Here is a 27936-nt window from a genome sequence, read left to right as displayed (position 1 = left end):
CAATCCTGGAAGGAAGGAAGCAGGCAGTTGGGTCACTTGTCACTAGCAACATCAAGCATCCAACGGTTGTCCATGACACCTGCAAAGCCACATTCTACATTCCATCTTGGACTTCCATATTGGCAATGGGATAGTGACCTCCCATAAACTTGAGGGCAGCTGGCTAGCTTTAGGTTGTACAGGGGGAACAGAGGACTGCTGAATAGTCCCCCAGCACCTGCCACCTGAAGTAGCTGCCTCACTATGCCTAATGGTAGGGCCAGCCTTGAAGGCATCTCCCTTACTGATCATATTGGCAAGCACAATCCAGTGCTCCTCTCATAGCAGGACGAGAGGACAGAATTGCAAGGAGACGTGTGGATTGTTATTAGAACAGAATGGATGCAAATCTACGGCAATGAAACTACAGCAGTTTTGCTTCCTAGTGTCCTATTAGAGAGATTTGAAAAGCTGAGTATTCCCCCGCCCCCGGCTTTTCTGCCTCAATAGAGTTGATGCAGCAATTCTTTAAAACCTAGATGTGCTATAAACTTCCACATGAAGTGAAGACTTTTTATTTTGTCATGACTGCTTCCTCTCTCTCTCTCTTTGGTGCAGGTTGCAAATCTAGTTCTCAAAATGACCTAAACCCTTTACTTTTAGTACAGTTAGTCATCCGTCTGAAATATAGTCCATGAGTCAGCCACAAATCCTTGTTGTAAATGTGGTACAATAAAATATAATGAGCCTTGGCAAGGATGAAGGTGTTCCTTAGGAAAACACATCTCTGCCCTAAGCCCTTGTATATCAAAGGGACGTGGAGGGTGTCTGTCTTGGTACCACAAGAGCTGAATCAGAACCATATGGTAGTATTGCTCAACCTGAGGATCCCTTTAAGATGGGATAGAAAATCACCAGGGTTTTTTTGGGGGGGGCGGGGGGTTTCACAAGACCCACTGTAGTTGTGATTGAAATTTTTTATGCTGTTTTTAATGTGGTATTTCACATAGTTGTGACTGCCCCTGGACCTTGTAATAAATATATGAATACCGATAGTAAGAGATGAAATTATGGTTTCTGAAAAGCGAATTTCACTTTTATGTTAATTGCAGTGTGCAGTTCTCTACACATCGATGAGTGGTCAAAGACGACTTCGTGTACATAATATTGGCCTTAACTGCAGCTCCCAGTTAGCTGAGGTATACAAGAGCTGTGAGACCGATGCACTTATAAATTTCTTTGTTAAAACAGGTAAGCTTTGGATGTATGCTTCGGGAAAGGGAATTTGAGGGTGGCTGTGGAGCCTAACTTCTTGAGTAATGCCAAGTATTATACATCAGAGACACATTAACGTATTGGTTGCATGAATAAAATGTCCTAGGTGTTGCATGTAGCTGGTCATCCTCCTAAGTCAACTTCTTATGTATTTGCTAGGTTCTTACGCAAATCACAGTCTCATAGTTTAATTCCACAAATTGTAAGAATATTGGCATATTTACATCACATCCCAGGGGCATGCTGATTATAAGCCACGTTGTGTCTTGGACGTATGATAGAAACCCATCCTGAGTACTGTTTTCACTTTCATATGATTCACATTTTAAACCAAGATGATAGCTCTCTGGGCAGGTGCAATTTATTGGACTTGGATCTGCTTTAAAGAGGTCTGTAATGTGTTTTTAAGAAGTTGATCAAATAAAACTCTGGTTAGTAGTTGACTTCTTCTTAATTCAGTAAATAAAAGGATGTTGCTTTACTCAGCCATCTGTGAAAAGGTGGAATGGCGGAGCGAAAGAAACAACTTGAGTTTCATCTCACTTTCATACCATTATAGCTTACAAAGCCATTATCAGCCAGCCATTGAAGACTGTCCGTGAGATCCTGGTGAACCAGACAGCTCGTATGTTGGCATGCTACAGAAAGAACTGTGCTAGCCCATCTGCAGTGAGCCAGGTATCCAAATGTTTGAGTTTTGTGCAATTTTGGCTGTTGGGGTTTAGCTCTGAAATCCCAGTTTTGAACATGGGAGTTTGACAGAAAGCTGTACCTTCTAAGGAAATATTGGCCCTCCATGTTTTTTAATACACAGTTTTGATTTCCACCACGTCATCTAACGAGTTTTCCCATTGCAGCCTAGATTGTAAGGCCAACAGATGGCAACTCCCCCCCCCCCAAAAAAAAATCCCATGCCAGTGTAAATGCCAGTACTGGTCCTTCATAAGTAAGTGTGGAACCCTTTCTCACTTGGTTACTTTTTTAGCACTGGGGGTTAAGCATGACGTAATGAAGAATGCAAAAATATCACTTTGCTCATTGCCTAATTAATCAGTAAGAGAAACATTGTACATTTTTCACCAGTTACATCATCACCTTAAAACCATGGGAGGTAAGCACCACCTGCTATCTTGGCATAAAAAACACCAAAGCAAAACTTTGACAAAGTTAATTCCCTTTGTGGACTTTTTCAGCCAAAGATATTTTCAGCTTTAATTATCGTTTTCATGACCAGTATTGCCGCCACCAGGTTGTTCTAGGCAAATCTTTATTTTTGTGCTATGTGTGTCCACTGTATATAAAAGAAAAGGGCAAGGTATGTGGTGAATTTTTGGTGCAGTTTCCACTGGATATTGTGTCACAACACAAACCACTTTCCTGCTTAATCATCATATTGGCATGTACTTACTTTATACGTTTACGACAAAATCAGCCCTTACGTCACCTAAAATGTGGACAGTCGAAGGCAATTTTCAGCTACAGGCAACCCCTGATTTGTGCCGGGGTTGCATTCTGGGTCATCATGCGCGGCAGCAGAGTGCGCACAAATCTGTTCTGCACCCTGCGCCATTGTGCACATATCAAATGCATGTAAACAGTGGTGTAGCTAGCTGCTCGGGTGCCCGGGGTGGCGCACCCTGAACCCAGGAGCAGGGCAAGCTGCCCATGGGGTGGAGCAAGCAACCCATGGGGCGGGGTGATCCGGGGCAGGACTCGCTGCAGGGCTTCCAAGGAGTCCGCCCGCTGCCTCCCCATCAGCTCTAGGGCGAAAGAACAAAGAGTAAAGCTGCTCCCAATTAATGTTTACACCCACTCCCCCTCCCCGAGTCACCCTCATCACTTCGTTGTCTTGCAACCCGACCTTACAACCACTTTGCTTTCTGTGCTGCCAGATTATCTGCTCATTGTGACTTTGGGCTGGGCGGATGTAGGCTTCCCAGTGAGAGTCTATTAACTCTCTCTCTTCCAGTTCTTCATCTCCTAGCTGTTCACCACCCAGTTCTTCCCAACTTTTGTCTTCTGAATTATGTCCCTCTGCAAGCCACTGTTCCAAATCTATACTGTCCCACTGCTCCTGGGAAGATTCAGGATCCTGATCAGGAGCAGAGAGAGGGGGAGGCTCCCACCTTTTCTCATCTGTGCAGCCCTCCTCAGCACGGTCCCTGACATGCTGCCATTTCAGGCAGTGCAGAGCCTGCAGGTGCCTGAGCCACCGTGTCACTCCCAGGAGAGACGTGTGGCTGCAGGCCCCTTGGTAACGCCCCCCCCCCGTGTGGCGCCCAGTGCACCCCGTCCCCCCATGTAAATCAGCCGTTGCTTGTATGTGAAAATAGTGACTGAACAAACAATAAACGTCAGCCTTTGGTTTGTTTCCTTTGGCACATGTCTGGTGAAATGCTCATTTAAAAACTAAACTTTCAATGCTGAATAAACAAATGGTGCAGTAGTTTGACCTTACCTACTTTCTTGTCTTCCAGCTTATCCTTCCGGATGCAATGAAGGTGCTCCCAGTCTACATGAACTGTCTTCTGAAAAGTTGCGTGCTGATAGGCAAACCCGAGATTCCCACGGATGAAAGAACTTTTCACCGACAACTGGTCATGTCAATGGACGTTGCCGGCACCCAGCTTCTATTCTATCCACAGCTTTTGCCAATTGTAAGTTGTTGAGAGAGGAGCGCTACAACAGCAGGTATCAGGGCTGGCGCCATCACGGACATCCTCTGGGAAGTGCTAGGGTGCTGGGAAGGCCTTACTCCATCACCTGACTGCTGATTTTGCTACCACACAGTGACCACCACATTGAAGCCACCCAGAGGAACAGAGTTCCATGCTCACACACCAAAACAGACAGCATAATTTTACATACACCAGCCCAAATAAGGCTGGTAACTCAGAGAGGCATACAGGCCCAGCCCTCTGCTGGGTGGACAAACTGCCTGTCCGTTTGCCCACAGCAGCAGCCCAGTAGCAGAGCTGAGCCAACAGCTAGGCATATCCCACTGGACTTGAGTTGCCATCACCGCCATTTTTAGCTACACCTCTGGTAGGGCCAGTGTAAGTAAGACATTGGTTCTGGTGAGTGCATGTGCACAGACCTGGACACTGTACCCAAAACCACTTCCTTGCAACCTCCCCCAACACACACAACCCCTCAGCCACCTCTGAGGGCAGATGAGTGGCCCACAGCAGTTGCAGGAGGCAGCCTGGCAACAGCAGACTCTGGAGATGGGCACTGAGGGCAGTTTACTCAGAGCCACGCAAAAGGAGGAGTTGCTCTTGGTAGGTACGTTTTCATACATGAGTCCAATAGGAAACATTTTTGTGCCCCTCAGTGTCCATCATTGAGCCCCTTATTCTGCCTGCCTGTTTCTGTACTTGCAATAACTTTGTACCATTTTGGTGATGCCAGTATAGTAATACCACAATCCACTGTTGTGGCAATGTGACAAACCCTGGTCATTCCTCAACCCGGGAACATGGGAAACAGCCTTGCACCAAGTGGACTATGGATCTATCTAGCTCATTATTGTCTGCAATGACTGGCAGTGACTTCCACAGTTTTAAGATGGATCTTCTTCAACCCTATCCAGAGATGCTGGAGATTGAATCCAGGATCATCTGCATGGAAAAGATTTTCCTGTCTTTCCCAACTGGTTACAGAACCACTTGCAAGGCTGCAATACTGCAACATTGGGATGTTCTGCAGCCACTTCTTTTGCAATCTGTCCTGAACTCACATGTGCTGATACATTTGCTTTATATAGTCAGAAAATGACCCCATAATAAAAGGATTGAATTTAGTCTATCCAGTGTTACTGGGGGCAAGTGGAAGGAGATGTCAGTTCAACAGCCTACAGTTGGTGTGGCAGATGGAAAATAAAATTGTTTAGGTTCAAAAAATATTTGTAAAGGTGCATTATAAGCAACTAGAACAGCTTTCTACCATTTTATTCATCTAGCAACAATATTTGCACTATTTACTTGCAGTGAACATACTATAAAGAAAAGGACTATGTGCTAAACAATCTAACATTATCATTACAGCACTCTATGGATGTAAAAAGCGACGTGTTCCCCTCTGCTGTTCGCTGCTCCGAAGAACGTCTGTCTGAAGGAGGGCTATTCTTGCTGGCAAATGGGGTACACATGTTCTTGTGGCTGGGAGTCAGTGCCCCACCAGAGCTTATCCAGGGGATATTTAATGTGCCCTCCTTTGCACATGTCAGCACAGAGGCTGTGAGTACACATGGTGGTGTGAGATGGGGGTGGGGAGAGGTGTTGCGTGCTTGCCTTGAAATGCAATCTCCAGCTTTAACGTCTGTTTAATGATAAAATGTCCACTGGCAAGTACACCTTTAAGATCATCACCGCCCCCCCTTACTTAGTCAAGGGGGCTGAAAGTACAAACACTCTGCCAGTTCACAAGCAGGCAGTGGTAAAGAACCGGGGTGGGCTTCTGCAGCTGAGGGTTATTCTAGATGAAAGGAAAATACTAAGTTTCTCAATACGTATATTAACGCCCCTCCTCATCTGTTCAGGATAATGGCTACCCAGCTGTTGTTCTCTGGCTGCATTAGAACCGCACCCCAGCAGAGAGTAACATGTGGGTCAGCATTCTTTAATTCAAGGGAAGCCCAACCCTTTACAGTTTAAAGAGCTGTAGTATAAATTGGATGTGCAAACAGATTTTCTTTCTGTCCTACCCCCAGCCCATTCCTGGGCTTGAAATGTCCCAAATTAAAAACACACACACACACACACAGCAATTCTGCACACCTCCAGAGACTTCAGTATACAGTGGTACCTTGGGTTACAGGCGCTTCAGGTTACAGACGCTTCAGGTTACAAACTCCGCTAACCCAGAAATAGTACCTCGGGTTAAGAACTTTGCTTCAGGATGAGTACAGAAATTGTGTGGCGACAGCACAGCGGAAGCGGGAGGCCCCATTAGCTAAAGTGGTACCTCAGGTTGAGAAAGTTTCAGGTTAAGAACAGACCTCCCGAATGAATTAAGTTCTTAACCTGAGGTACCACTGTACCTGAAGGAGCATCTCCACCCCTGTCGTTCAACACCGAGGTCCAGCTCCGAGGGCCTTCTTGTGGTTCCCTCACGGCAGGAAGTGAGGTTACAGGGAACCAGGCAGAGGGCCTTCTCAGTCGTGGTGCCCACCCTGTGGAACACCTTCCCATCAGATGTCGAGGAAATAAACATCTATCTGACTTTTAGAAGACATCTGAAGGCAGCCCTGTTTAGGGAAGTTTTTTGTGTCTGATGTTTTATTGCTTTATCATCATCATCATCAATTCTGTTGGGAGCCACCCAGAGTGGCTAGGGAAACCAAACCAGATGGGTGGGAATGAATGAATGAGTTAAACATGATTGAAATCCTCTTTAAAACTCTAGTATTTTCTGCAACTTTGGAAAGGAAGTTAACATAACATGGGAAGCAGAAAGGAAACACGCAAGATGCTAAATGCAATTGAAAAGCAAAATGTCATTTATAGAAGAAAATCAGAATTCGCATGGTGTTAAGTTGCAGCAGTAGCCCCAATTTATGGGTATTGTTGTGGTGCATGTATTTAACTGGGTTTTCATGTTACAGAGAGCTAAGTTGCAGCTGTTGGCATAGCAGCCTATATAAAATTTTTTGCTTTTTGTAATATCTAAGTTACAACTTAATATGGGTGATTAAGACCCATATTAAGAGAATGGATTTAACACTTTATTCCTTCTATAGTCCCAGTCTGGACCACACACACATACACCCCACTACTATTTGCTCCAGAAGAAAGTTACAATTGACACCAAATACTAGCCACTTACTGTAGAAGATCTGGATTGGGAATATGGGTGGGGGCAAAGATTTTAATCCCCTACCACCCCAGAATCTGGAAAAGAAAATGAGGCTGGCCAAAGTAAGCAATCAGGGCTGCTTACTGCAACAAATACAATGTCCAAACCCATGAACAATTATAATCAAAATAAATCCACAGTTGCAAATAATAGTAATCCAGATTAAAATCCAATGCAATTTGGTCACACCATAGAAACCCCCCATCTCCCACAATATGTAAATAAGCCCGTCTTTTGACCCAAATAAATTCTTTTATACATTAATTTTCTGTGCGTTTTTATCATGCAGACACTTCTTCCTGAAGTGGACAATCCCTACTCTAAGAAACTGAGATCAATGATTGATCATCTACAGAGCAAAACACCTTATTCCATGAAGGTAACAGATTAAATTTCCCTTGTAATGCTATTTTTAAAATGCTTGCTGAACTGTGCAGTTTTGGCATGGGGTTAGCAAACAGAACTTCTTTCAAACCCTTTCTGCTTTGTGTTCAGTGAAGTTTGTTGAAAGGTACAACAGACGCAAGGCAGTATTTTTGAATTCTTAACACCTGGATCACAACTTTTCTTTTCAGATCCTGATTGTGAAGCAAAGGGAGCAAGCAGAAATGGCTTTCAAACAATTCCTGGTTGAAGACAAGAGTATTTATGGAGGAGCTTCTTACGTGGATTTCTTGTGTTGTGTTCATAAAGAGATCTGTCAGCTGCTCAACTAATGGATGCTTGAATATTAATTCTCTTTGCATTTTGTCAAAAGGGACTATTCTTAAGTGACCAACCACCAGAAGGTGCTTTTTAACGCTACTTTTTTTGTACAGTTTCTAATTTCATACACTAGTGCCCCTTTTCATAATAATGTAGCATAGGCAAGTCTGTGCTCAGGTATAACTCCTATGGGAGAGCATTTATTGTTCTTTAAAAGGAAAAATATTTCTTATGGCAAGATCTGGAATCCTGGAATCTTTCAATGCTTAAAGCGTGTGGTTTTCATTTCATAAACTTTCAATAAATTGCAAAGCATTATAAAGTTGTTACCTTTGATTTTTAGTGCTCATGAACTGATCGTTTTGTTCTCAGCCCTGTTATGTTTTGGTCTATTTACAGTTTCGAGTTGATACACATTTAAGTAACTGTTCTTTTCATTTTGTGTGCTGTGATGCGCCATGGTAACCAAAATATCAAGGAGTTGGAGCACTTTCCTTAGGATGAAAGACTTAAAAACAGGGGTAACATTGTAATTCCCATCCCTGACCATGTTGGCCGAGACTGATGGTAGTTGTAGGCCAACATCTGGAGACCATACTGCCTGCTCCTGTTGCTTAAAGCATTTGTGGCGGATAAAACAGAAAGTGGGCAAAAGCTTTTCTCCCTCTTGTAATGTTAGAACTTTTAGTAACTCAAGGAATGGCTGCTGTAACTAGGTAGGTCTTTTAGTCTGAACTAGTAGCGTGCTACTTATGCACTAAACCAGTGGTTCCCAATTAGCTAAGTACTGCAGTCCTCTTGTTTTTCCGAAGCCAAGCTATGGACCTCCTACTTTTGAAAAATGTTTATGTATACCTGGAGTAGTTTTTGCTTTGTGAATGGTGCCACGTTACCCTCCAACATGTCCCACTGCAAAACTGGGATGCCATCTTCTGTGCTGCACTCCCACATGAATCACGTTACCCACACGAAAGCACAGCCGCCCAAAAAATCTGTGATTTTGGGTGCCGCAATCTGATGTGTTTGGGGGTGAAAGCACAGCCCCCAAAAGCAGGCTGTGCCGGACAATTGACAGGTATGTGCCACGGACTCACTGGGTGGGTTATGTGGACCCCCAATTGGGAACCACTACATTAAACTGTTAGTTTGTTAAACAAGCTAGGACACTTTTTCTTAACAGCTTGATACATTTTCCATCTTCATCTCGGTCTATCCTGTGTTCTGTTGCATCGTAACAGAAACAGTATTTCATAGTCTTTTATTACAAGAAGCCACTATCGCTATACTACACTGTTTTTGCAAAAGGACCCTACCTGACCAGACTTAAGTGTCCATGATGTAGTCCACCTTCATGTTTCCATAAGTGCCTCTAGGAAGTGCATAAAGGACATTAAGCCATCTCCTGGTGTTCATCCCAAGCTTCTGGTGTTTGAAAGTATATTGTCTCTGATTATGAGTTTTCGTTCAGCTGTTGATGGATGTATATGAATGTCTGATTCTTTTAAAAAGCCATCTAAATTTGTAGAACATAATATTCTTCAGAAGCTGGAAATTACTACCTTGAGAAATAAACTATTACTTTAGTCCTACAGTAGCTTTTATCTTTACTTAACTAAAACCATTTCAAAAACATATTTTACATCCTCAATTTTCTTGGAGTCGGTATTATACAGGATACAATCAATCTCATCCAGTGGTGCCTTCTCTCATGTAGGATGTGGAAATACACTGGTCTTCAAAAAAATCATGGGTTGCACAATAAACTGACTTTAGAATTTCGTTCCCGTTCCACTAGGTGGCAACTCTACCTAATCAAACCAAAAAGGTTAACCCAAGTCACACATTTGTCTTGGATACTGCATAAACAGTTTCACAGCTGAGTTCTCTTTTACAGACTTGCATAAAATCACAGTTCTATGGAAAAAATGTATTACTACAGTAAATTAGGGTTTAAACCTGCAAAGCTGAACGTGAAAACTGACAAGAACCTGCTTATGAAAATAGATATATAAAATAAAGGCAAGCATCCAATAAAATAATTATACATTTATCAAAAATAGTAAAAATACATTCCATCACTTAAAGAGACATTTAAAAGCTGGCTTTCAGGAACCAAAGTACAAGAAATTTTGAGTCCTTACAACTTCTTGTCAGGAGGATCCCTGACAAGATGAGCTGAAATTTCATCAGATTTCATCATACACAACCAATCCATAACAACAGGTTTTGTGTTTTTTTAAAAAAAGAAAATTCAAATGATCATGGGAGGGGGGAGAGAGAGAGTAGGGGAGTACAGCCTGTAGCCCCACTCTGTTGTTTATGTGGATCAAAGCACCTGGCTGCAATAAAAGAGCAAATGAATTCATATTTACAAGCAGTATTTTAGAAGTAATTTCCTATCATTTTGGTATTACACATACTTACAGCACAATCCAGCCTGGCACCTTCTGAAGTCCCAACAGCTTCAACAGGAAATTCAGCATACCTGAATTTCTTCCACTAAATTTCTTCAGTTTAGTTGGACCATATTCTTAAGTGTTTTGAGCCTTCTGCAAGTAAATCTTAACTTTAATTTTTCAGCCAATAAATATGGCAAATTGTTATAGGTATTACCAAGAGTTTAACTTTTTTTCTTTTTTAAAAAAAGGCAGCCATCACCACCACTCTTTGCATCATTCCCCGATTACACACATATATGGACTATGTGCTGACATACAGATATGAGGTATCAACAGAATACTGATAATAGGTTCTCTGCGCTTCCTATGAATCATTAGTCTCAAAGTCAATCACCTCTTAAAAGAAAAATTAACTTATTTGACACAAGTTGTTAATTAAAATGCCAAATATAAGTTTCTGTTTACATCAGCACTAGTATTGCAATGGGAACTAGAGTTGCATTTCATTAGCCTGAGAATAAATAGTATTTAGAGGGGGCAAGCAAGGGTTTTTGTTCGGTTCATGAGTCAAGATTAACAGTAAATAAAATGATTTGCAAATCGGGAAGACCGAGAGTTGATGAAAGCTCTTGAAACCACAACTGAAACCACTGGGAGGTGGTTTCTGCTTTGATTTCAACTTTTATGAATGAGATCTGTCACAAGCACTGGATGTTACTCATCAAAGAAGCTGATGTGCTGTAAATGGGCTGGCTCAAGCAGCATGTATATAAAAAAGAAAGAATACAGTCAGTACTAAAATTCTGGACTCAGTCGCTGATTACGTACAACCTCAGCAGAACGAAGACTTAAAACAAAGGAAAAGCAGTGGTATTAAGGCAGGGAAAGATTGAGACTTTGATATGTTCAACGAGGAGGAAAGCCACCCCGGTGGGTACCACCCCGTCCTCCCCGGAACCCTCCCCTTTCCCCCCGAAAATTTGTTCTGTTTCTCTCTCTGCCCCTTTCTCCTCGGCCAGCTGAAGTCCCGCCTCTTCCTCCACCCCTTGGTGCACCACCACCTCGGTCTTTTGGCGGCGGCGATTTAGGTCTGAGTCTCTCAATCTCTTCTGTACAGCCAGTTAGGTTGGAATTTGGAGCTGTGAAATAGGATGTATATGTTTCTGCATTGAAGTTGCTGTTTGTGAGCGTGGGTCCCACGGTTAGCCAGCCTAACAGGAGAAAGAAAAGCAGCAAGCTGTGAGATGTGCACAGAGTTCAGTGCCTTAGGTACCACCAGACTGGATTACTGTAACACTACATAAAGTTAGAGATATTGTAGGAATGGAAGCAAACCATTGTTACACACACACACACAAAACCCCCCTACTAGGTTTGGTAATCAGATGCTAAAAGCAGAATCTGAACTCCCATTGTTGAAGTGCTGCTAGGGAGGTTCCTAGATGAAGGTCAGATTACCTGCTCGGTGGAAAGAGAAGAGAGGCAGCCAAATACACCACATTTGCAGAAGAAACTTTTGGGATTGATTAGTTTCTAAGGTGGTCAAGAAAAAAGCAATAATTGGCCAGTATTCTTACACTTCCTTTGTTTTTAGAATCCTTTCATCAGTTCTGCTTAGAAAGTGAGCTCTCAAGGAGTATGCATTTATCATTGTTAGAAAATGCATGATCCATGACTTGAGAGAGGAGAGCCTATAAATCCAACATTCTAGTGCCAGAACGAGACTCTCTACAATGCGGTAACCAAACAAGATATACTATGCACAAATCTTTATCCGTACATGCCTCTTTTTATTCACCAGCTAGCATTGGGGAGATCCTCCACTCACTCCAGCACTTAAGTGGAGAAATTATTCACATAAAAGTTGCATGATCTCTTTGTAAAAGGAATTCAAGTTTGGCTCAGTTCCAGATGACATCAGTAGCTCTGGTTATTGCCCTCCCTCTCTTGTTTTATCCCCACTTAACTGGTGTATATCTCAACAAAGGGTAGAAATGGGGAGCCCTAACCTATTTGTCTGCACAATATGGCAAACATGACAGTCTGCTGATATCAAAGGAGATGCATTTATTCTGATGCAAATGTTTAGGATCAGGGTAGGAGTATAAGGGCTAATAAGTTCCTCTTGTGAGAGAACATGTTTTCTCAAACTCAATCAACCAAACAGCTGGAATGAACCAGAATACCATCTAGTCATTGCCCTCTGCACCAAAACAGAATACACCACATCTTAACTCTTCTAAGATCAACCCAGCTATACATGAAAACAGTGGACCATTTCGCTGAATATTGTTTTCTCTCTGACCTTAGGCTTTGAAAAAAAATGTTCAAAAAGGAGTTAGAATAATAATCTGCATAACAATGATCTTTCCTTCATTAATAACAGGAATTACTTAGCATTTGTGCATTGAAGATCCCATCACAAATAATTCTTCAATTCACATCTTACACTGCAGATAGCAGAATTTAGGTTCTTGAATTCTCATTCTCATTTCCTCCCCAACCCCAAGTGCCTTAACTCTGAAATATTTATGTTCCCATCATGTTCGCAGTCCACTTTATTGAAAAAAATAGTCTCTTGCCTATGAAAGCTCATGCCCTAATGAATCAGTTAGTCTAGAAGTATAAGTAGATTTTGTATTTGGCTGCAACAGATTAATGTAACTACTCTCTAAAGAATTTCTTTCTCCCACTCATGCACACCATTAATCTTTATAAAAGGTCCACCTCTCCTGGAAAAACTTTGAAATAATGATTAAGTATCAGAATCAGACCAACACTAACCTGGTCGGATTGTGCTATCCCGGCCAAAGAGGTGAAGGCGTCGTCTTCCAAGGCAAAAATGTTCAATGATGTGAAATATTTCCACTGGTTTCTCTATATTGCCAATTTCGGGCTCTTCTGTGATAATTAAATCTATGTCGACATTAGCATGGATAAAGTCTCCATCTGTACTACGACGGACTGTTCCTTTAATGCCCATAAGGCAGTGTTCCTAGGTAGAACAAAACCAAAGAGAAAGTTTTTGGAAGTATATCAGACGCACACAAGAAAATACCAACCCTGCAAATCCGCATGTCACATATATACAACTGATTATGGGAGACAGAACACAGCATGCCACTTCTTTTGAAGATCCATCTAACTAGCCAAAGACCAAGACAATGAATGGAGAAATTCTACTTTCTCAGCCGCAGATATCTTTTTAAAATTGAGCATTAAAAGCATGAAAATCATTATTCTAAAGAATGTGACCAAGTCCTCAGAAAGTGTTTCTAAAGTGGAAGTGATTGTTATAAAAGTGTGCAAAGTGCACAACAGAGATACGTTATGAATAGCAAGGTTAAATCTGCCCCACATTATGGAAGATAAAAGATTGAGCAACTGAAGAAGCATATTTTATAAACCCTCCTGAAGTGGTTACCAAAGCTGCCATCTTTCCCAGCACCTCTTATCACTAGTTAGTGCTCAGAGGATGGCTTTGTCCTCCACCTGAACTGACCTGCCTCTTCCAGTCCAAACCAAATGAAGTAGACAGGCACTATACAAAGAGCAGAGATGGCTTGTGTTCTGGGCACTGACTGGTGGTGCAAAGAAGAGCTGCAGGTGACCTGTATGCTCAGCACATGTTTGCCTTACGCTGAATTTTAATGCTGCTCTCAAGTGCGATTTAACAGCTGTGTTTTTATTGACCATATAGATTGGTTGTGTTAGTATTATATAAGTCCTGTTGGCTGAAGAGCACAGAAAACATATCTAAAATAAGGAAGTACTGGCACTGGAAAGGTACAGGACAGGGATGTCAACTTGGATAAAGTATCGGGGCCCAGCTAAGCCCTGCCCAGCGCAATCAACCACAAGATGCAGTGCACACACACCATTTCAATGGCAATGACCATCAACTTTGGGAGTCCCATCAAACATTTGGGGGGGGGGGCAAAGGGACCTTGGGCCCGAGGAGTTGGCTCCTATGGTACAGGATGAGAAAGGAGGAGGTAGCTGTGGTGATGAGAGCCGCAGAGATGGGCAGATGGAGGAAGCAGCAGCAGCTCTCAGCTCAGGCAGAGTGTAGAGCAGGCATAGGCAAACTCAGCCCTCCAGATGTTTTGGGACTACAACTCCCATCATCCCTGACCACTGGTCCTGTTAGCTAGGGATGATGGGAGTTGTACTTCCATCTGGAGGGCTGAGTTTGCCTATGCCTGGTGTAGAGGTTGGGGATCTTCTATATGAATCTGCATCTCTCTTAACCATGTGTCCCAACAGAGATATTCTCTGGAGTTCGCAGAAGGGATGGGGGATTTTCCCATTTGTCCACAGTTAAGTATAACATCCCTCTGAAACAAACTGAAGTTTTGGCTGACTGCCTAATAAGGTGAACTATGTGGGTCTTCAGATTTGCTCCTCTTTGATTAACCCCTGTCCTCCTAGTGTTGAGGCTGTGAATTTAATCAACAATGTGCCCATTAATTCTGTACTCTACACAGTTACTTATTTTTATGCAGTGGTATTTGCAATTATAGACAAAAATAAATAATTTCCAAAAAACGCAAAACTAAACAATGTCAGTTTTATGCAGCTTCTTTCCACAAATTCAAATGCTCAATAGAAGTTAATTGCAGTATGCTATGGAATCAGTACTAATTGACTTAGATAACCCCCAAGAACTGCCCTGTGTCAATTAAATGGACGGTGACACTCAATGTCTACTATATTCTAATGTTAAAGATGAATGCAAGTGGCTGTTCACACAGAGGTAGTCTACATAACTGATGTAAGATTACTTGCAGGTTCTGCAGATTAATCTGGTCTTGAAGACCACCACCCAAATGGGCAATTTCCCCCAGATCATAAAATGCTGATTTACTGAAGTCGCCAGATGGTTTTCACAAAATTGCAGACATGAATGAATAATCATTTCCAGATCTCTGGCGCAAGCTGTAGGGGTTCACATTTTGAAAAAGCAGAGAAAGAAAAATGACCACTTGGACATGTACTGCAATTCTCAAAACTTTAGTCTCTGGTAAAACAGCCCTGAGGTTCAAACAGATGAGGAACTTTTCTAAACTAGTCTTAGTGCTTCTACCTCAGTACTGAAAGCAACAAAGCAATACTAAAGGCACCCAAGGACACTAAAGCCGCTAATCAGGGACATTGCATAAAAGCAGCATATAGGTAAATCTTCATTGTAGACATGAATCAACTTCTCATACTTTCAACGTGTATTTCTCATGAGTATTTCAAGACTTGTAAGTGACCACAGAATTTAAGACACACACAGGGATAACAAAAACTGTTTTAAGCTAAATATACAATTAAATATGACAAATTCAAGAAGCTTACTTTGTAAGATGCCATACAAGGTCTATAATAACAACCAGTCACCAGGTATCCTTTAGCAAGTCACCCCACCCTACTCTCCAGCTTGGCTTAACATCTAGCCTGATGAAGAGTTCTGGATAACTTAAAAGCTTGTTCAAAGTGTTGTGCATTTTGTTTAGCCACAAGAAACATATTCCGGACTGTGAACTTCATAGTTTTTCTTAAGGACCAACATGTATGTGGTCCTCCCCCCTCCCTCACCACAGCATATAACATGTAAAGTTAGGCTCCGTTCTCCTCTCACCCACCATTTCAGATTGAACTAGACAAGTGAGGAAATGCTGGTAGGATCGTTTTTGGAGAAACCTGTGTTATACAATTAAACAAATCTCTTCGCTGCTGCTGTAAATAACCTTAGTCATTCATCACAAAGAAATACAGTTGTTTGAGAAAGTACTACAAATACTTTCAAATCCTTAATAGATCGCACCCATATGCAAATGAATGCATTCAATCACTTCTTTTCCTTCAGTCCTTCTCCAAGCCGCTGTATCATCTTTACAGACCGCAAACTCACCACAGTAGTGAGCCCATCTCAATTTACATAAAGTATTGTGTGTATCAATAATGCTCTGCAAATATTGAGTTAGACACAGCCCTTAAAATGTGTTTGGTGACAGTTTCCTTGATGCTGCTATCATTAGGGAAACTAACAGAACAAATGCCATAGAGTAAACTACATACATATGCAACCAATTCCTGATACTGCTTGCTTCAGGAAAAGCAGCAATCTCAAGAAAAGGCAATTTGAGAGGAGAGGATATTGAACCACTCTCCAATTGCTGCCACCCAACATTACTTTTATCTAGGGAAAGCAGCTATCAGGCTTTTGCTAAGCACATCTTAAATTTCTCCAGGTAATCCTACTGACATTTTTCCAAGGGTGGAAAGTCTTAAACAATTTAACTCTGCACTAACTTATTTTTTCCACTCTATCACTTCTCAACGACATCCTATCAAACGCAAAGTAATATCCCAGAAATCTGCTCTAGTAAGAGGCACAGTTGTCTTAAGGAACTGGTGTGGCTCCAGTTCTACAATGCATTTAGCATTGTAGGGTAGTGATAGCAATCCCAAACTGCTCTTGAGAAAACCAAAAGAGAACCCCTTGCTACCAATATATTTTATTTACATTTCAATGTAGGAGTCTTAATAGTTGACAAAATGAAAGTCAATCACACTGCATTCCCATCTATAGCAACAGACTAGCACAAAGAAAACTATACAAGGCATTCTACCCCCTCTTCCATCATCTCCTGAAGGGTGACAGAAGGGTAAAGTATTTCTAAGACGCCTTATCCTATCTGATCTGCATTTCAATAAGAATGACTGAATAAGAGCATTCAAAGGTTTCCCAAAAAGAACTTCATGAAGCTGTTAGATGAAGACAAGAGAGGATTTCAATATTTACTCAGATGAAGCTAAGAGTCCACAAATGTTAAAAATTGGTCACCCATTTTCTAAAATCATTATCAGATAAACTTACATTTGAAAGCAAAAGAAGTAAGCTGCTCTGTAACTCCTTTCCTAAAAGTACAACAGCTACCATCAACAACAGAACATCTGGTGGTTTTTGTGGAACTACTAAATTAAGAGGAGATGAAGAAATTCAGACAAAGACGTACCTTTGTTCTTTGAAAGACAGCCTTAGGGTCCAGAGTCTTGGTCTTCCCAGGATTGTTTTTGTTGGTTTTAATCCAACAGATGTCTTCACATCTTCTATAGCCCCATTTACGCAAACACTGAAACATTTCAACAAAAGGAATAAAATTAGACAATCACTATGTACAATACACAGAAGTAGAATAAGATATTTCACTTCTGGCATGCCTAAAAGCTTCTTCCTCTCCTGTACATTTTTCAGAATCAGATCAAATTCCAATTGTTAAAGCAAAAGCCACCGTGAAATTTCTACCGTGGTTATTCTAGCAACTCTACTAAATATTTATTTATGCAGCACATCATTTCATGTGAAGGAGTGTATGCTTAAACATTTGCTACCATGGTGGAGATGCATTGGCATGACACTAAGCATACATACAGGGCAATCCTACGCATGGTTGCTTGGAAGCAAGTCCCATTGTGTTTAAACGGGCATACACCCTTGGAAGCCTGTTCATGATTGCACGCAGATACCTATATTGACAGAGGGAAGTATGGCATGGGAAGATGGCCAAACAAGGTCTCAGATGTAGTGCTGGAAAGCCTTCAGTCAATTGTACTGGGGAATTTCAACATGTATACCAATCTAAGCCAGCTCAGTGCTTCAGTGGCTGCCATGACAACTATGAAGCTGTCAATACTTGCATTTGCTTGGCAGTTGATGCCATAGCTGGGATAGAACCTCTAATAGCAGCTTGAAAGATTATCTGGCCAGATGTTGTGGCCCAGGGATGAGAACAAGGCACTTTAGGGGTGTGGCCAACCACATCTCTTGACCCTTGCCATTCTTGGCTAACAACGGCTTGCTAAAAAGGGCTGACTGAGTGGAACCAGTGGGTGACAAATGTCTCACTGTGAGAAGGGGTACTTTTAATATCATCAGCATGCTGATGATATCTAACTCTTCTCTCTATATACTATCTGAATCAGGAAATGCTATGCAGGTGCTGAACCAGTAATGGGCTGGGTGTAAGGGCCAATAAACTGAAGCTGTTGGTGGGTGGTTCGCATGTCCTGGAATTAGGAAGAAGGTCTATTATGAGAGCCAGTATGGTGTAGTGGTTAAGAGCGGTAGTCTCGTAATCTGGGGAACCGGGTTCGCGTCTCCGCTCCTCCACATGCAGCTGCTGGGTGACCTTGGGCCAGTCACACTTCTTTGAAGTCTCTCAGCCCCACTCACCTCACAGAGTGTTTGTTGTGGGGGAGGAAGGGAAAGGAGAATGTTAGCTGCTTTGAGACTCCTTAAAGGGAGTGAAAGGCGGGATAGCAAATCCAAACTCTTCTTCTTCTTCTTCTGGATGTATTTGCTGAAGAAGCAGTTATGTAGCTGGGCAGGTACTGCTTCATCCAGCTCTGTCACTTGAGGTCCAGATGACTGCAATGGCTAGTAGTGTCCATTTCCAGTTATAAATGATTTGCCACCTGTGGCCTTTCCTTGACTGAGACAGCCTGCCACAGTTCTCAATGCCCTGGTAAGTTCCCGGTTAGTCTACTGTAATGCACTCTACCCTCAAGGATGATTCAGAAGCTGCAGCTGATGCAGAATGTCCCTGTAAGAGTCATTATACAATACTCGCACTTTGAGAGCCATTATGCAATACTGATTCTTCAGGTGTACCAACTTGACGGTGTACCAATCATCAATTTGCTTTAAAAAAACCCTATTCAAGGCAATGCGCAAAGCCTTAAATAACCTGGGACCCAAACTTGGAGAAGAGCATCTCTCTACATCTGCTGGCCTAGGTTTTGACCTCTTCAGGAAAGTCCCTTCTCATAGTGAAGCTTGTTGTGCAGTGACACAAGATACAGCGTTCTCTGTGGTTGCACCCTGCCTGCGCAGCTCAATTCCACTGGAGATATGCTTCTCTCCTACAGTAAATGACATTCCAGGGTCAGAGCGAGATGCATTTTATTTTATTTTTTGCCTTGGCTTTTGGGTTAGGAGTGTAAAGTTCAGTTTTCTGTATTTTTATGTCTGGTGCTGATCTGCTAACCTGATTGTATATTTGAATGCTGTTGGTTTTAATGTTGTTTTAGAAATGTTATTGAGTATGGAATAGTTTTGTTTTTGCATACTGCCCTGTGATTCTAAGAAATGAATGGCTGCCTGAAACTGCAATAAATGAAAACAATAACGAGAGACTGTTTTAAAGACCATGCATAAAATTGAACATGCTAGCTCCGTTAGCAAAGGTAGGCAGTGGAGTGGAGAAACATTACTGGTTTAATGAGAAGAATATTTAGGATACCAGTGCCTCCATCACTCTTTCAATCAAAAGCACAGCAAAACTGCCAGAAGAAGGCACCCTAGTGCTGAAGCATTTAAGAGATACCAAAGCTACAAAGAGATATATGATCTCTTGAAACAGTACATGGTATTTTTCATGGGTGCCCATCAGGAAAATAAGGATTAACATTTAAATGATTTCATATCTGCCTCACCACATTATCTAGGGAAATAGAAAGAGAATTATTCTGCATTTAAAGTGACAAGAAACAGGGACAAAGTGATACTATAAGGTCTGAGAAAGTATGTGGCCCAGTGTACTGGAGCAGGATCTTACCATTCTTCCAAGATCAAGGCCCTCTCCAGAACCACACCAAAGAAAGACAAAAGAACGCGGGGAAGCTAGCTCCTCTATATCTAGCTTCATAATCTAAAAAAGACAGAACAAATAACATTTTAAGCAAATAGAGCAATACACACAACAGGCTCATGGATAGCTAAAAATATAACAAGCATTCATCCTGTAAAGGTTTTTCCAAAAAGCAAACTCACTTCATCCCAATTCCAGCACTTCTCATTAGCTGTTATGCCAGTCTCCCTATAGTATTCTTCCAATGGCGGCTCCAAAAGAATCACATCAAACTTGAACTTAAGTTCACGCATATCAAAAGCCTCCAAGTCAGCTTGTAAATACCTATATACACAGACAAAATACAAGGTTGCTTGGATGAATTAGTGCAGGATTTTCCTTAAGTTGAAAATTTCTCAGCAGTTACTGACAATGATACATATCTCACACAATGTTCATGGAATGAAGAAAATATGTACAGATGAATGGTATTTCAGAGTAAATATCTATTATTTACATACATGAAAAGTAACACGCACTCTCTGAGAACCCAATTCCTATGGTGAAGCTGCAAAAGTTATAATATTCTTGGCTTGAGTGAATCACTTCAAATTTGGAAAACCACAAACAATTGTTGACCACCAGACACCTCATTATATAGAAACTGATGTCTGAAATCAGATCTGGCCACCATTATTCTATTAAATTGTACAAATGTTGCTACAAAATTGCACTCCTAGGTAGATGAAAAATTAGTCTCAGAGCACTGTGGTTGTTTTTGAATCAGCACAACTTTAATTCTATTTAAAAGACTGATGTCCAACTTTACTCTAAAATTCTCTTCAAATAATTTTCTAGGGCCTCTTCTTGGATAGTTACTGACCTACAAGCAAGGTAGCTTTTGAAAAAAGCACTGTCAGCAATCATAAAAATGATTACTACTACAGCTGGTTTATAGAGTGTAACATTCTCCTCTTTGATACAATTTTACTAACCAGTTTCAAACCACGATTGGTTCATAGTGCAAATAGAAGGGAGAATCGGGGGTTAGCTTTCATAAGCAACCATAGTCCTGGAGAAAATCTGATTTAAACACACGAATTAAGCCACCAGTTAATACAAAACGGGTAATTGGACAGAATCATATGAGTTGGAAGGAACCTCAGAGGTCATCCTGCCCAACCCCCCTGTCAATGCAGGAAGCCCACTACTACAGCATCCCTGATTGGTGACCTTCCAGCTTGCTTAAAAACCTGTAATGAAGAAGTACTTGCTTCAAGAGGCAGTGTATTCCACTGCATAAATTTCTTCCTAGCAGGTTAGTCTTTTTCATGTAATTTGAACCTGTTGGTTCAAGTCTTACTCCCTGGAGTAACAGATAACAAATGCTTACAGGAAGCCCAAAAGCAGGATCCAAGTGCAACACAACTTTCCCAGCAACTGGTATTCAGATGCATACTGCCATCATGACTAGCAACCTCTGAGAGCTTTATCCACCATACATTTGTCTAATCCTCTTTTCATGTCATTCTACATTGGGGTGGGGGACCTTTGGCTCTGCAGATGCTGCTGAACTACAACTCCCATCAGCCCTAGTAATCTTTGAAATTCACCTTGCTTATTTCATAAATACAACCCAAAAATAGAACATGCAAATCTTAAACAGGTGCTGAAAGGGGTTTAGTTAGCAGTCTAACAATAACCAATGTTAAGCCAGTCTGAAGAACAGAATCCAGCTCATTTAATGTACTTACATAGGGGGAGTGTTCGATTTAGATATTAGCTCATCCTTCAGTCTGATAAGCTCTCGAAGCTTTGGATATTCTTCAAACCTGTCTGCTAAGCCTAAGAGAAAAACATGCCATTTTTATGCTATAGAATTACGTTTTCATAAACAGGTGGCCACAAGTGAAGAAGTTTAATTTGACACAGACTCTCTGGCACAAACCCTTTCACTGAACTTGCGCTAGATGCTACAACTTAGTCAAGCATAGAATCACTTTGTGTTACAACCCAAATTTCTACCTGACCTTGCCAAACGCCAGTAGTTTCAGTGCACCGTTGCATGTAATATTCGAATAGATTACAAGTGCCATATTTTGGGGCAGAATACCCTGCACTAATCCAGCCTAGAACAGGAGGGAAACACACACACTGCTCTGCTCTGTAAATGCAATATCAGCTACTTTCCCCAACAGCCATGTCAACCCTGCCAGTAGCTGTGGAGATGACACTGAGATTTCCCCATGTCAGCCGGACACAGGAGAATCTAACCCATTTACACTAACAGGGATATACTCTGATTTTATGTCCTCCTATTCCCATCCCCCAGGCAACCTGCCAGAAATGTCATTTATTTATATATGAAGTGATAATCCACACTTTCATAATACAGCAGAATACAATATACAAGAATAGAATCAACTAAAATATGCACAAAAAAGTAATTAAAAACATCAATAAATGATGAAAAATCAAATGATGTGACATGTGAACCAGGCTAAGAAGTGTCTAAAGTCTTTTTACAGATGTCTGGTTGAAGCCTGCTATTTTTACTTTTAGGCATGGCTACCTGAAATCTAATTTTTGATTTCTGTGTATTACATACTTAGAGGTATTCAAACTTTTAAAACATATAAAAAAAATAATTTCTGCAAAAGAAATGCCATTGCATTTGGAAGATAGATCACAAATATTTGAGATAGGATTCTTTAGCCAAGAGAGGAAAAAGCAGTGATTCCCACCCTCTTCTCCACCCCTGCTCTCTGTACCATAAGTAAACTGGTATACAGCTAAACACCATTTAATAAAGCCTTTCACATAGACCACTAATTTTGCTGACACTGTCAAAGGCAGATCTGGAAACATCTGATATACTGTTTTCTCAGGATAATAGTGAATAAAAACTCCTACAGCTCTTGCATGCAGAAACCATATGGCAAACATGAAAAACCACTTCATAAATGCATTCATGTTATTCTGACATACCCACATCTCTGATGAAGTTCTGAGGTCTATGTCCAGTATCCACAAAATGTTGGCAATAATCGTTATGAGGATTTAAGCTCTGGGTCCCCTATAGGAAGAAAAACACCCAAGAACATAGATTAGCAAAATGATGCACATCATAGATACACTGGTTTTATCATGCCGTTTGCACATGAAGGAACCCAACACTATGCACAGGGTTTGGCTCGATTATCTTAATATCGCTTGCAGACAAGTGATCCATTATCTCCCCGTTCGCTATTATCTTAACATGCTTCAGTTCTAATGCACAGCGTATCCTGCTCATCCCTTTTTAATGACATGAGGCATATAGCAAATAGAACAGTATAACCACCATTTTAGGCAACCAACTTTGCCACCTTTCAACCTTGTCATCACTGTGCATAACAGAAGCTTTAATGTTGTGGAATGCTGCAGCTTTAGTGTTTAACACTGGTCAAAAGTATATCTAGGAGTATGCTTTTGTTAATTCAGTATTATTTATTTATTGAATTTATATACCGCCCTATACCCGCAGGTATAACAATCCTAAATTAAAGTCCTAAATTTGTATTTCCAGTTATTTCAGATGCAATTATGATGTAAGATAGGAGAACAATGGCAACACTGAAGTATATGAATTGGTTACCTTAAGAAAAGTACTGGAATCTTTGTATATTTCCTCTTCATAGGGCAGGTTCTCTTCATCTTGTTGCAATTCTACTTCATCCTTTGGAAGAAAGCACATTTTATACAAATGTAGAGACAGGATGTTTCTCTTCTCATTATCCTTCCACTTCTGGATGAAAGACGACTGCCTATGAACATTAGCTTCCTGCAACAGCAGATCATGAGTGGTTCCAATGACAGATGTTTTTGGGGGGCAGGGAGAATAAAATCTAATGGTGCCAGAAAGGCCCCTCTCTGTCATTACTGAACCAATTACACCTTACAAGTTACATTACAAACTAAACAATCTCCTATATTACACTATTATGACCTAGCCACTGTGATCCACGCGACGGTCACCTCCAGACTGGATTATTGTAACTCGCTCTACGTGGGGCTGCCCTTGAGACTGACCCAGAAACTCCAGCAGGTGCAGAATGCTGCAGCGAGACTCCTTACGGGCTCCTCGCTGCGAGATCACATTCACCCGGTGCCATACCAGCTGCACTGGCTCCCGGTGGAGTACAGGATCAGGTTTAAGGTGCTGGTTTTAACCTTTAAAGCCCTATAGGGCCTAAGACCCTCGTACCTACGGGACCGCCTCTCCTGGTATGTCCCACAGAGAAACTTACGGTCTTCAAATAAAAACATCTTGAAGGTCCCAGGCCACAGAGAGGTTAGGCTGGCCTCAACTAGAGGCAGGGCTTTTTCGGCTGTGGCTCCGATCTGGTGGAACACACTGTCACAAGAGACTAGGGCCCTGCAGGACTTGACATCTTTCCGCAGGGCCTGCAAGACAGAGTTGTTCCACCAGGCCTTTGGCCAGGGCACAGCCTGACTCCCTCCTTCGGTAATCTCCGTGGAGCTCCGGCCCAATGGTTGCCATTGGTTTGATTTGAATTAATTTTATAATGAATGATTTTAGAGTGTTGTGTTGTGTTGTACTGTTGTACTGTTTTATTGTTGTTAGCCGCCCTGAGCCCGGCTTCGGCTGGGGAGGGCAGGATATAAATAAAATAATAATAATAATAATAATAATAATTTCACTAAAGAGGAAAGATAAGCTTTTGGATATTGACTGGCTATATGTATATCATCATAGTAGTATGCTGTTTAAGGCTCCAAAATGGTTTCTCCATTGAGATAGCTATCAAACTATTTGTGCAACAGTATTAAAACAGGAACAGATCCAAAGACAATTCTTCAAGTCTTAAAAACCACTAAATTATAAATTGTGGCCTTAATTATTAAAATATGTAATGTTGAGGTGCTTTGAAAAAGCAAACCTTTTTATATTAATGTCTTGCAAAGTAATGTTTCAGACCTCTGCATTTCATATAACTCCATTAGAAAGAATGACAGACATATGCTGCTATTATAAGAAGAGGGTTTACTGCAACACACTTTAACCTTATATTCTTCTATTTCTTCTTCATCAGCTTCTCCCTCATCTGGATATCTGCGTTTGGCATTTGGTGCAGATGTATCATAAGCGGCCCTGCAAATGTGAAAGAAAACAGTCTAGAACACATTTAATTAACTTGATTTCACTTATTTCTGGTTCTCATCTCATTGAATAGGGCACCATCTTTACTTCTATGGCAAATCAGGACTCTCCCAATTTAAAGCTTACTGGAGAAACAGTGGCATAGATTTAAAGATTAATTCACTTAAGGAAGTTCATGAAATAAACGTTCCCCAACCTCCACTCTGCAGGCCAGGAAAAGCCTCTCTAGAAGTGGGGAAGGCTCCTGAATAAGCTTATTTTCATATTATGTTGGACATCAGAAGTGCAAAGAAATTCCTGCTTGACGTAAAGTCATACCCCAGATAAACTGTAAATTCAGGCACTATTATAGAGCTTACTAGAGACAATATATACATTTACAAATAAGACCACAGTGATTAATATACTACTATTTGCCAAACTCTTTTGTCCCTTACAATGAAATGCGTTTCCAGCTTTTTGCTGACAAACTGAACAGTCTGAATTAGTCAAGATCAAAACGAACTCAAGCTCCTTAGTGACACAGCAGTTGACAGGATCTCCCTTCTCCCTCTGAACTGCTTACAGTATGAGAAATGCAACCAACCTCTTTTAGTACAAACCTGCATGCTTCCCTTGTTTCAGCAATTTCCCTCTGCTCATCCTTGCTATTCAATACTGCACCAATGCTATCAGCACTTTCAGCCCCAAGCTGGAAGAAAAGCAAAAAACGAAGAACACCGTAAACAGCACACTTAGTACCCAACGAAGAAGCCAGAGATGAAAGGTTTGATATAAACATAACATACTTTACCATTTGTAGTGGCTTTGTTTGAATAATTAAACCCCACTGAATTCACACCCTGAATAGGTTGTGCTGAGTATGTAATGGGGCCAAGGGCACCTGAGTAAGCTTTATACCTGAGTAGGGTTTTTAACCAGTGTCTCCCATAAAGTCCTGCCTTCCCCAGCCTAGCTGCAGCCCAAAACACGTGGAGAGCTCCGGGTTGGGGGGGGGGCTGTCTTCCAACACAGGCTTTCTCAATGTACAGTGGTACCTTGGGTTAAGTACTTAATTCGTTCCGGAGGTCCATTCTTAACCTGAAACTGTTCTTAACCTGAAGCACCACTTTAGCTAATGGGGCCACCTGCTGCTGCCGCGCCACCGAAGCACAATTTCTGTTCTCATCCTGAAGCAAAGTTCTTAACCCGAGGTACTATTTTCCCAGTAGTGATGTATGGAAGTGAGAGCTGGACCATAAAGAAGGCTGATCGCCGAAGAATTGGTGCTTTTGAATTATGGTGCTGGAGGAGACTCTAGAGAGTCCCATGGACTGCAAGAAGATAAAACCTATCCATTCTGAAGGAAATCAGCCCTGAGTGCTCACTGGAAGGACAAATCCTGAAGCTGAGACTCCAATACTTTGGCCACCTCATGAGAAGAGAAGACTCCCTGGAAAAGACCCTGATGTTGGGAAAGATGGAGGGCACAAGGAGAAAGGGACGACAGAGGACAAGATGGTTAGACAGTGTTTTCGAAGCTACGAACATGAGTTTGACCAAACTGCAGGAAGCAGTGGAAGACAGGAGTGCCTGGCGTGCTCTGGTCCATGGGGTCACGAAGAGTTAGACACGACTAAACAACAACAAAACTATTTCTGGATTAGTGGAGTCTGTAACCTGAAGCATATGTAACCCGAGGTACCACTGTATTGTATTATCACTTGAAAAAGAGCCCTGGAAAGCACACTGTTAACAGAAACTCTGAATTACTTGCTCCTTTAAAGGCAATAAAAACACCGCCGTCATTCATCATCATTAATAACACCACCAAACAGATGTACCAGGAAACACACCACCCCTCCAAAAGTCCCAGAGACAGGAGGCTGAGCTATTCCTATACAGCCCCCCCGACCTCCCATCCTCGTCTCCATGGCGACGGCAACCCCCCTCCCTCCCCACTAGGGGAGACTCGGGCTTTACGTCACAGCAGTGCGCTAATTATGAGATTCATTAGGAGACGGGAGACAAGCCACTCTGCCCCCACCCCACCCCGGGGAACACGCACGCGCCGCCGTCGCTTCCCGAAAGACAGCTGCCGCCTAGAGATAATCGACTCGGGTGTCCAAGCCGCCTCTACCTGCTGAGCCAGGAGCTGCCGGCGCAATTTTTGCCGCTCTCTGATCTCCTGCAGGCGGCTGTTCATCCTCGTCCGACGGATTCGCGGGCGAAAGAACTGTCGTCGCCTACCTGGCGCCTACCTAAAACGACACTTCCGCCTTCCTCTATAGCCGGTACCATCGACGGTAAGGAGTTTTGCCAGTACTTTCGTAGGAATGAATGGAACATAATGTGCAGAAGTGAATGGAACCTGTGCGACCGCTCTCGTTCCGGTAGCTGTTAGCGGCCATTTTTGTTGAGGGCAAGCGGAAACTCTGGCTTGGCTGCTTTAGTGTGGGGTTTGCTTTGGTTTGCCTTTTAATTAACCGTTTCAATGAAAGTTGCTAAAAGGCGCATTAGAAATATGCCACATAAACGAATCGATGCAAATTGTTGTTTCATTATTGAAAAATCAGCAATTCATTTTTCCAGGCAAGTATCTACATTGTTGACATAAACACGTGGGTCAGCTGATGTGTAACTCACAAAAGCAGGTTCATTGTCATTCTTAATTTGTTTTTATTTTATTTTTTAAATATCAAACAGCTCATTTAATAGGGTCCACATTGTTGCAAATACGTTGGCTCCATCTGTGTGTAGTTGGCATATAGACGTTGTTGGCGCCTACCGCTTTCACCTTATTTTTGTATTTTTTTTGTGGTGTGCCTTTCACTACCTTGAATACAGCATCCATATGATGCTGCAGCTGTGACACATCTTCCCCTGGCTTAATTGGAGTGTACTGTACAGAGGTCTTCTGCCTTTTCAGACCTGGGACTTGCCTTTAACCCAAACATGG

At 41.8% G+C, this 27936-nt stretch overlaps 3 protein-coding genes across 6 annotated transcripts in view; 2 read left to right on the top strand and 1 right to left on the bottom strand.

Moving 5' to 3' along the window:
* The window catches only part of SEC24D (SEC24 homolog D, COPII coat complex component), a 59532-nt gene extending 50126 nt beyond the window's left edge, over positions 1 to 9406 (top strand). The window contains exons 18-23 of the mRNA XM_083457207.1: positions 1092 to 1230; positions 1814 to 1932; positions 3732 to 3911; positions 5301 to 5492; positions 7400 to 7489; positions 7686 to 9406. Coding sequence (XP_083313333.1) covers positions 1092 to 1230; positions 1814 to 1932; positions 3732 to 3911; positions 5301 to 5492; positions 7400 to 7489; positions 7686 to 7826 — 861 coding nt within the window. The 3' untranslated portion in view covers positions 7827 to 9406. The remainder of the gene's footprint in view (positions 1 to 1091; positions 1231 to 1813; positions 1933 to 3731; positions 3912 to 5300; positions 5493 to 7399; positions 7490 to 7685) is intronic.
* Positions 9407 to 9846: 440 nt separating this feature from the next.
* METTL14 (methyltransferase 14, N6-adenosine-methyltransferase non-catalytic subunit) lies at positions 9847 to 27245 on the bottom strand. Of its 4 annotated transcripts, none has more exons than XM_083457428.1 (11): positions 27118 to 27245; positions 25601 to 25689; positions 24896 to 24989; positions 23472 to 23552; positions 22823 to 22910; positions 21589 to 21679; positions 20038 to 20179; positions 19823 to 19915; positions 17222 to 17338; positions 12999 to 13209; positions 9847 to 11425 (listed from the first exon to the last, which is right to left on the bottom strand). In XM_083457428.1, the coding sequence occupies exons 1-11, from the start codon at positions 27181 to 27183 to the stop codon at positions 11121 to 11123; spliced, it is 1377 nt and encodes a 458-aa protein (XP_083313554.1). In that variant the 5' UTR covers positions 27184 to 27245; the 3' UTR covers positions 9847 to 11120. The 4 variants fall into 4 exon arrangements, with proteins under 4 accessions (XP_083313554.1, XP_083313555.1, XP_083313552.1 ...); XM_083457429.1 differs by having other exon boundaries at positions 24902 to 24989; XM_083457426.1 differs by lacking the exon at positions 27118 to 27245 and adding an exon at positions 26822 to 26926.
* PRSS12 (serine protease 12) overlaps positions 27043 to 27936 on the top strand; it is a 71579-nt gene continuing 70685 nt past the window's right edge. Inside the window, exon 1 of the mRNA XM_083457327.1 lies at positions 27043 to 27370. Within this exon, the coding sequence (XP_083313453.1) occupies positions 27342 to 27370 (29 nt within the window). The 5' untranslated portion in view covers positions 27043 to 27341. The remainder of the gene's footprint in view (positions 27371 to 27936) is intronic.

The sequence above is a fragment of the Podarcis tiliguerta genome, assembly GCF_965153285.1.
Source record: "Podarcis tiliguerta genome assembly, chromosome: 9".
In the NCBI taxonomy this organism is placed as follows: Eukaryota; Metazoa; Chordata; class Lepidosauria; order Squamata; family Lacertidae; genus Podarcis; species Podarcis tiliguerta.
This window is presented reverse-complemented; position numbering and strand designations above follow the sequence as displayed.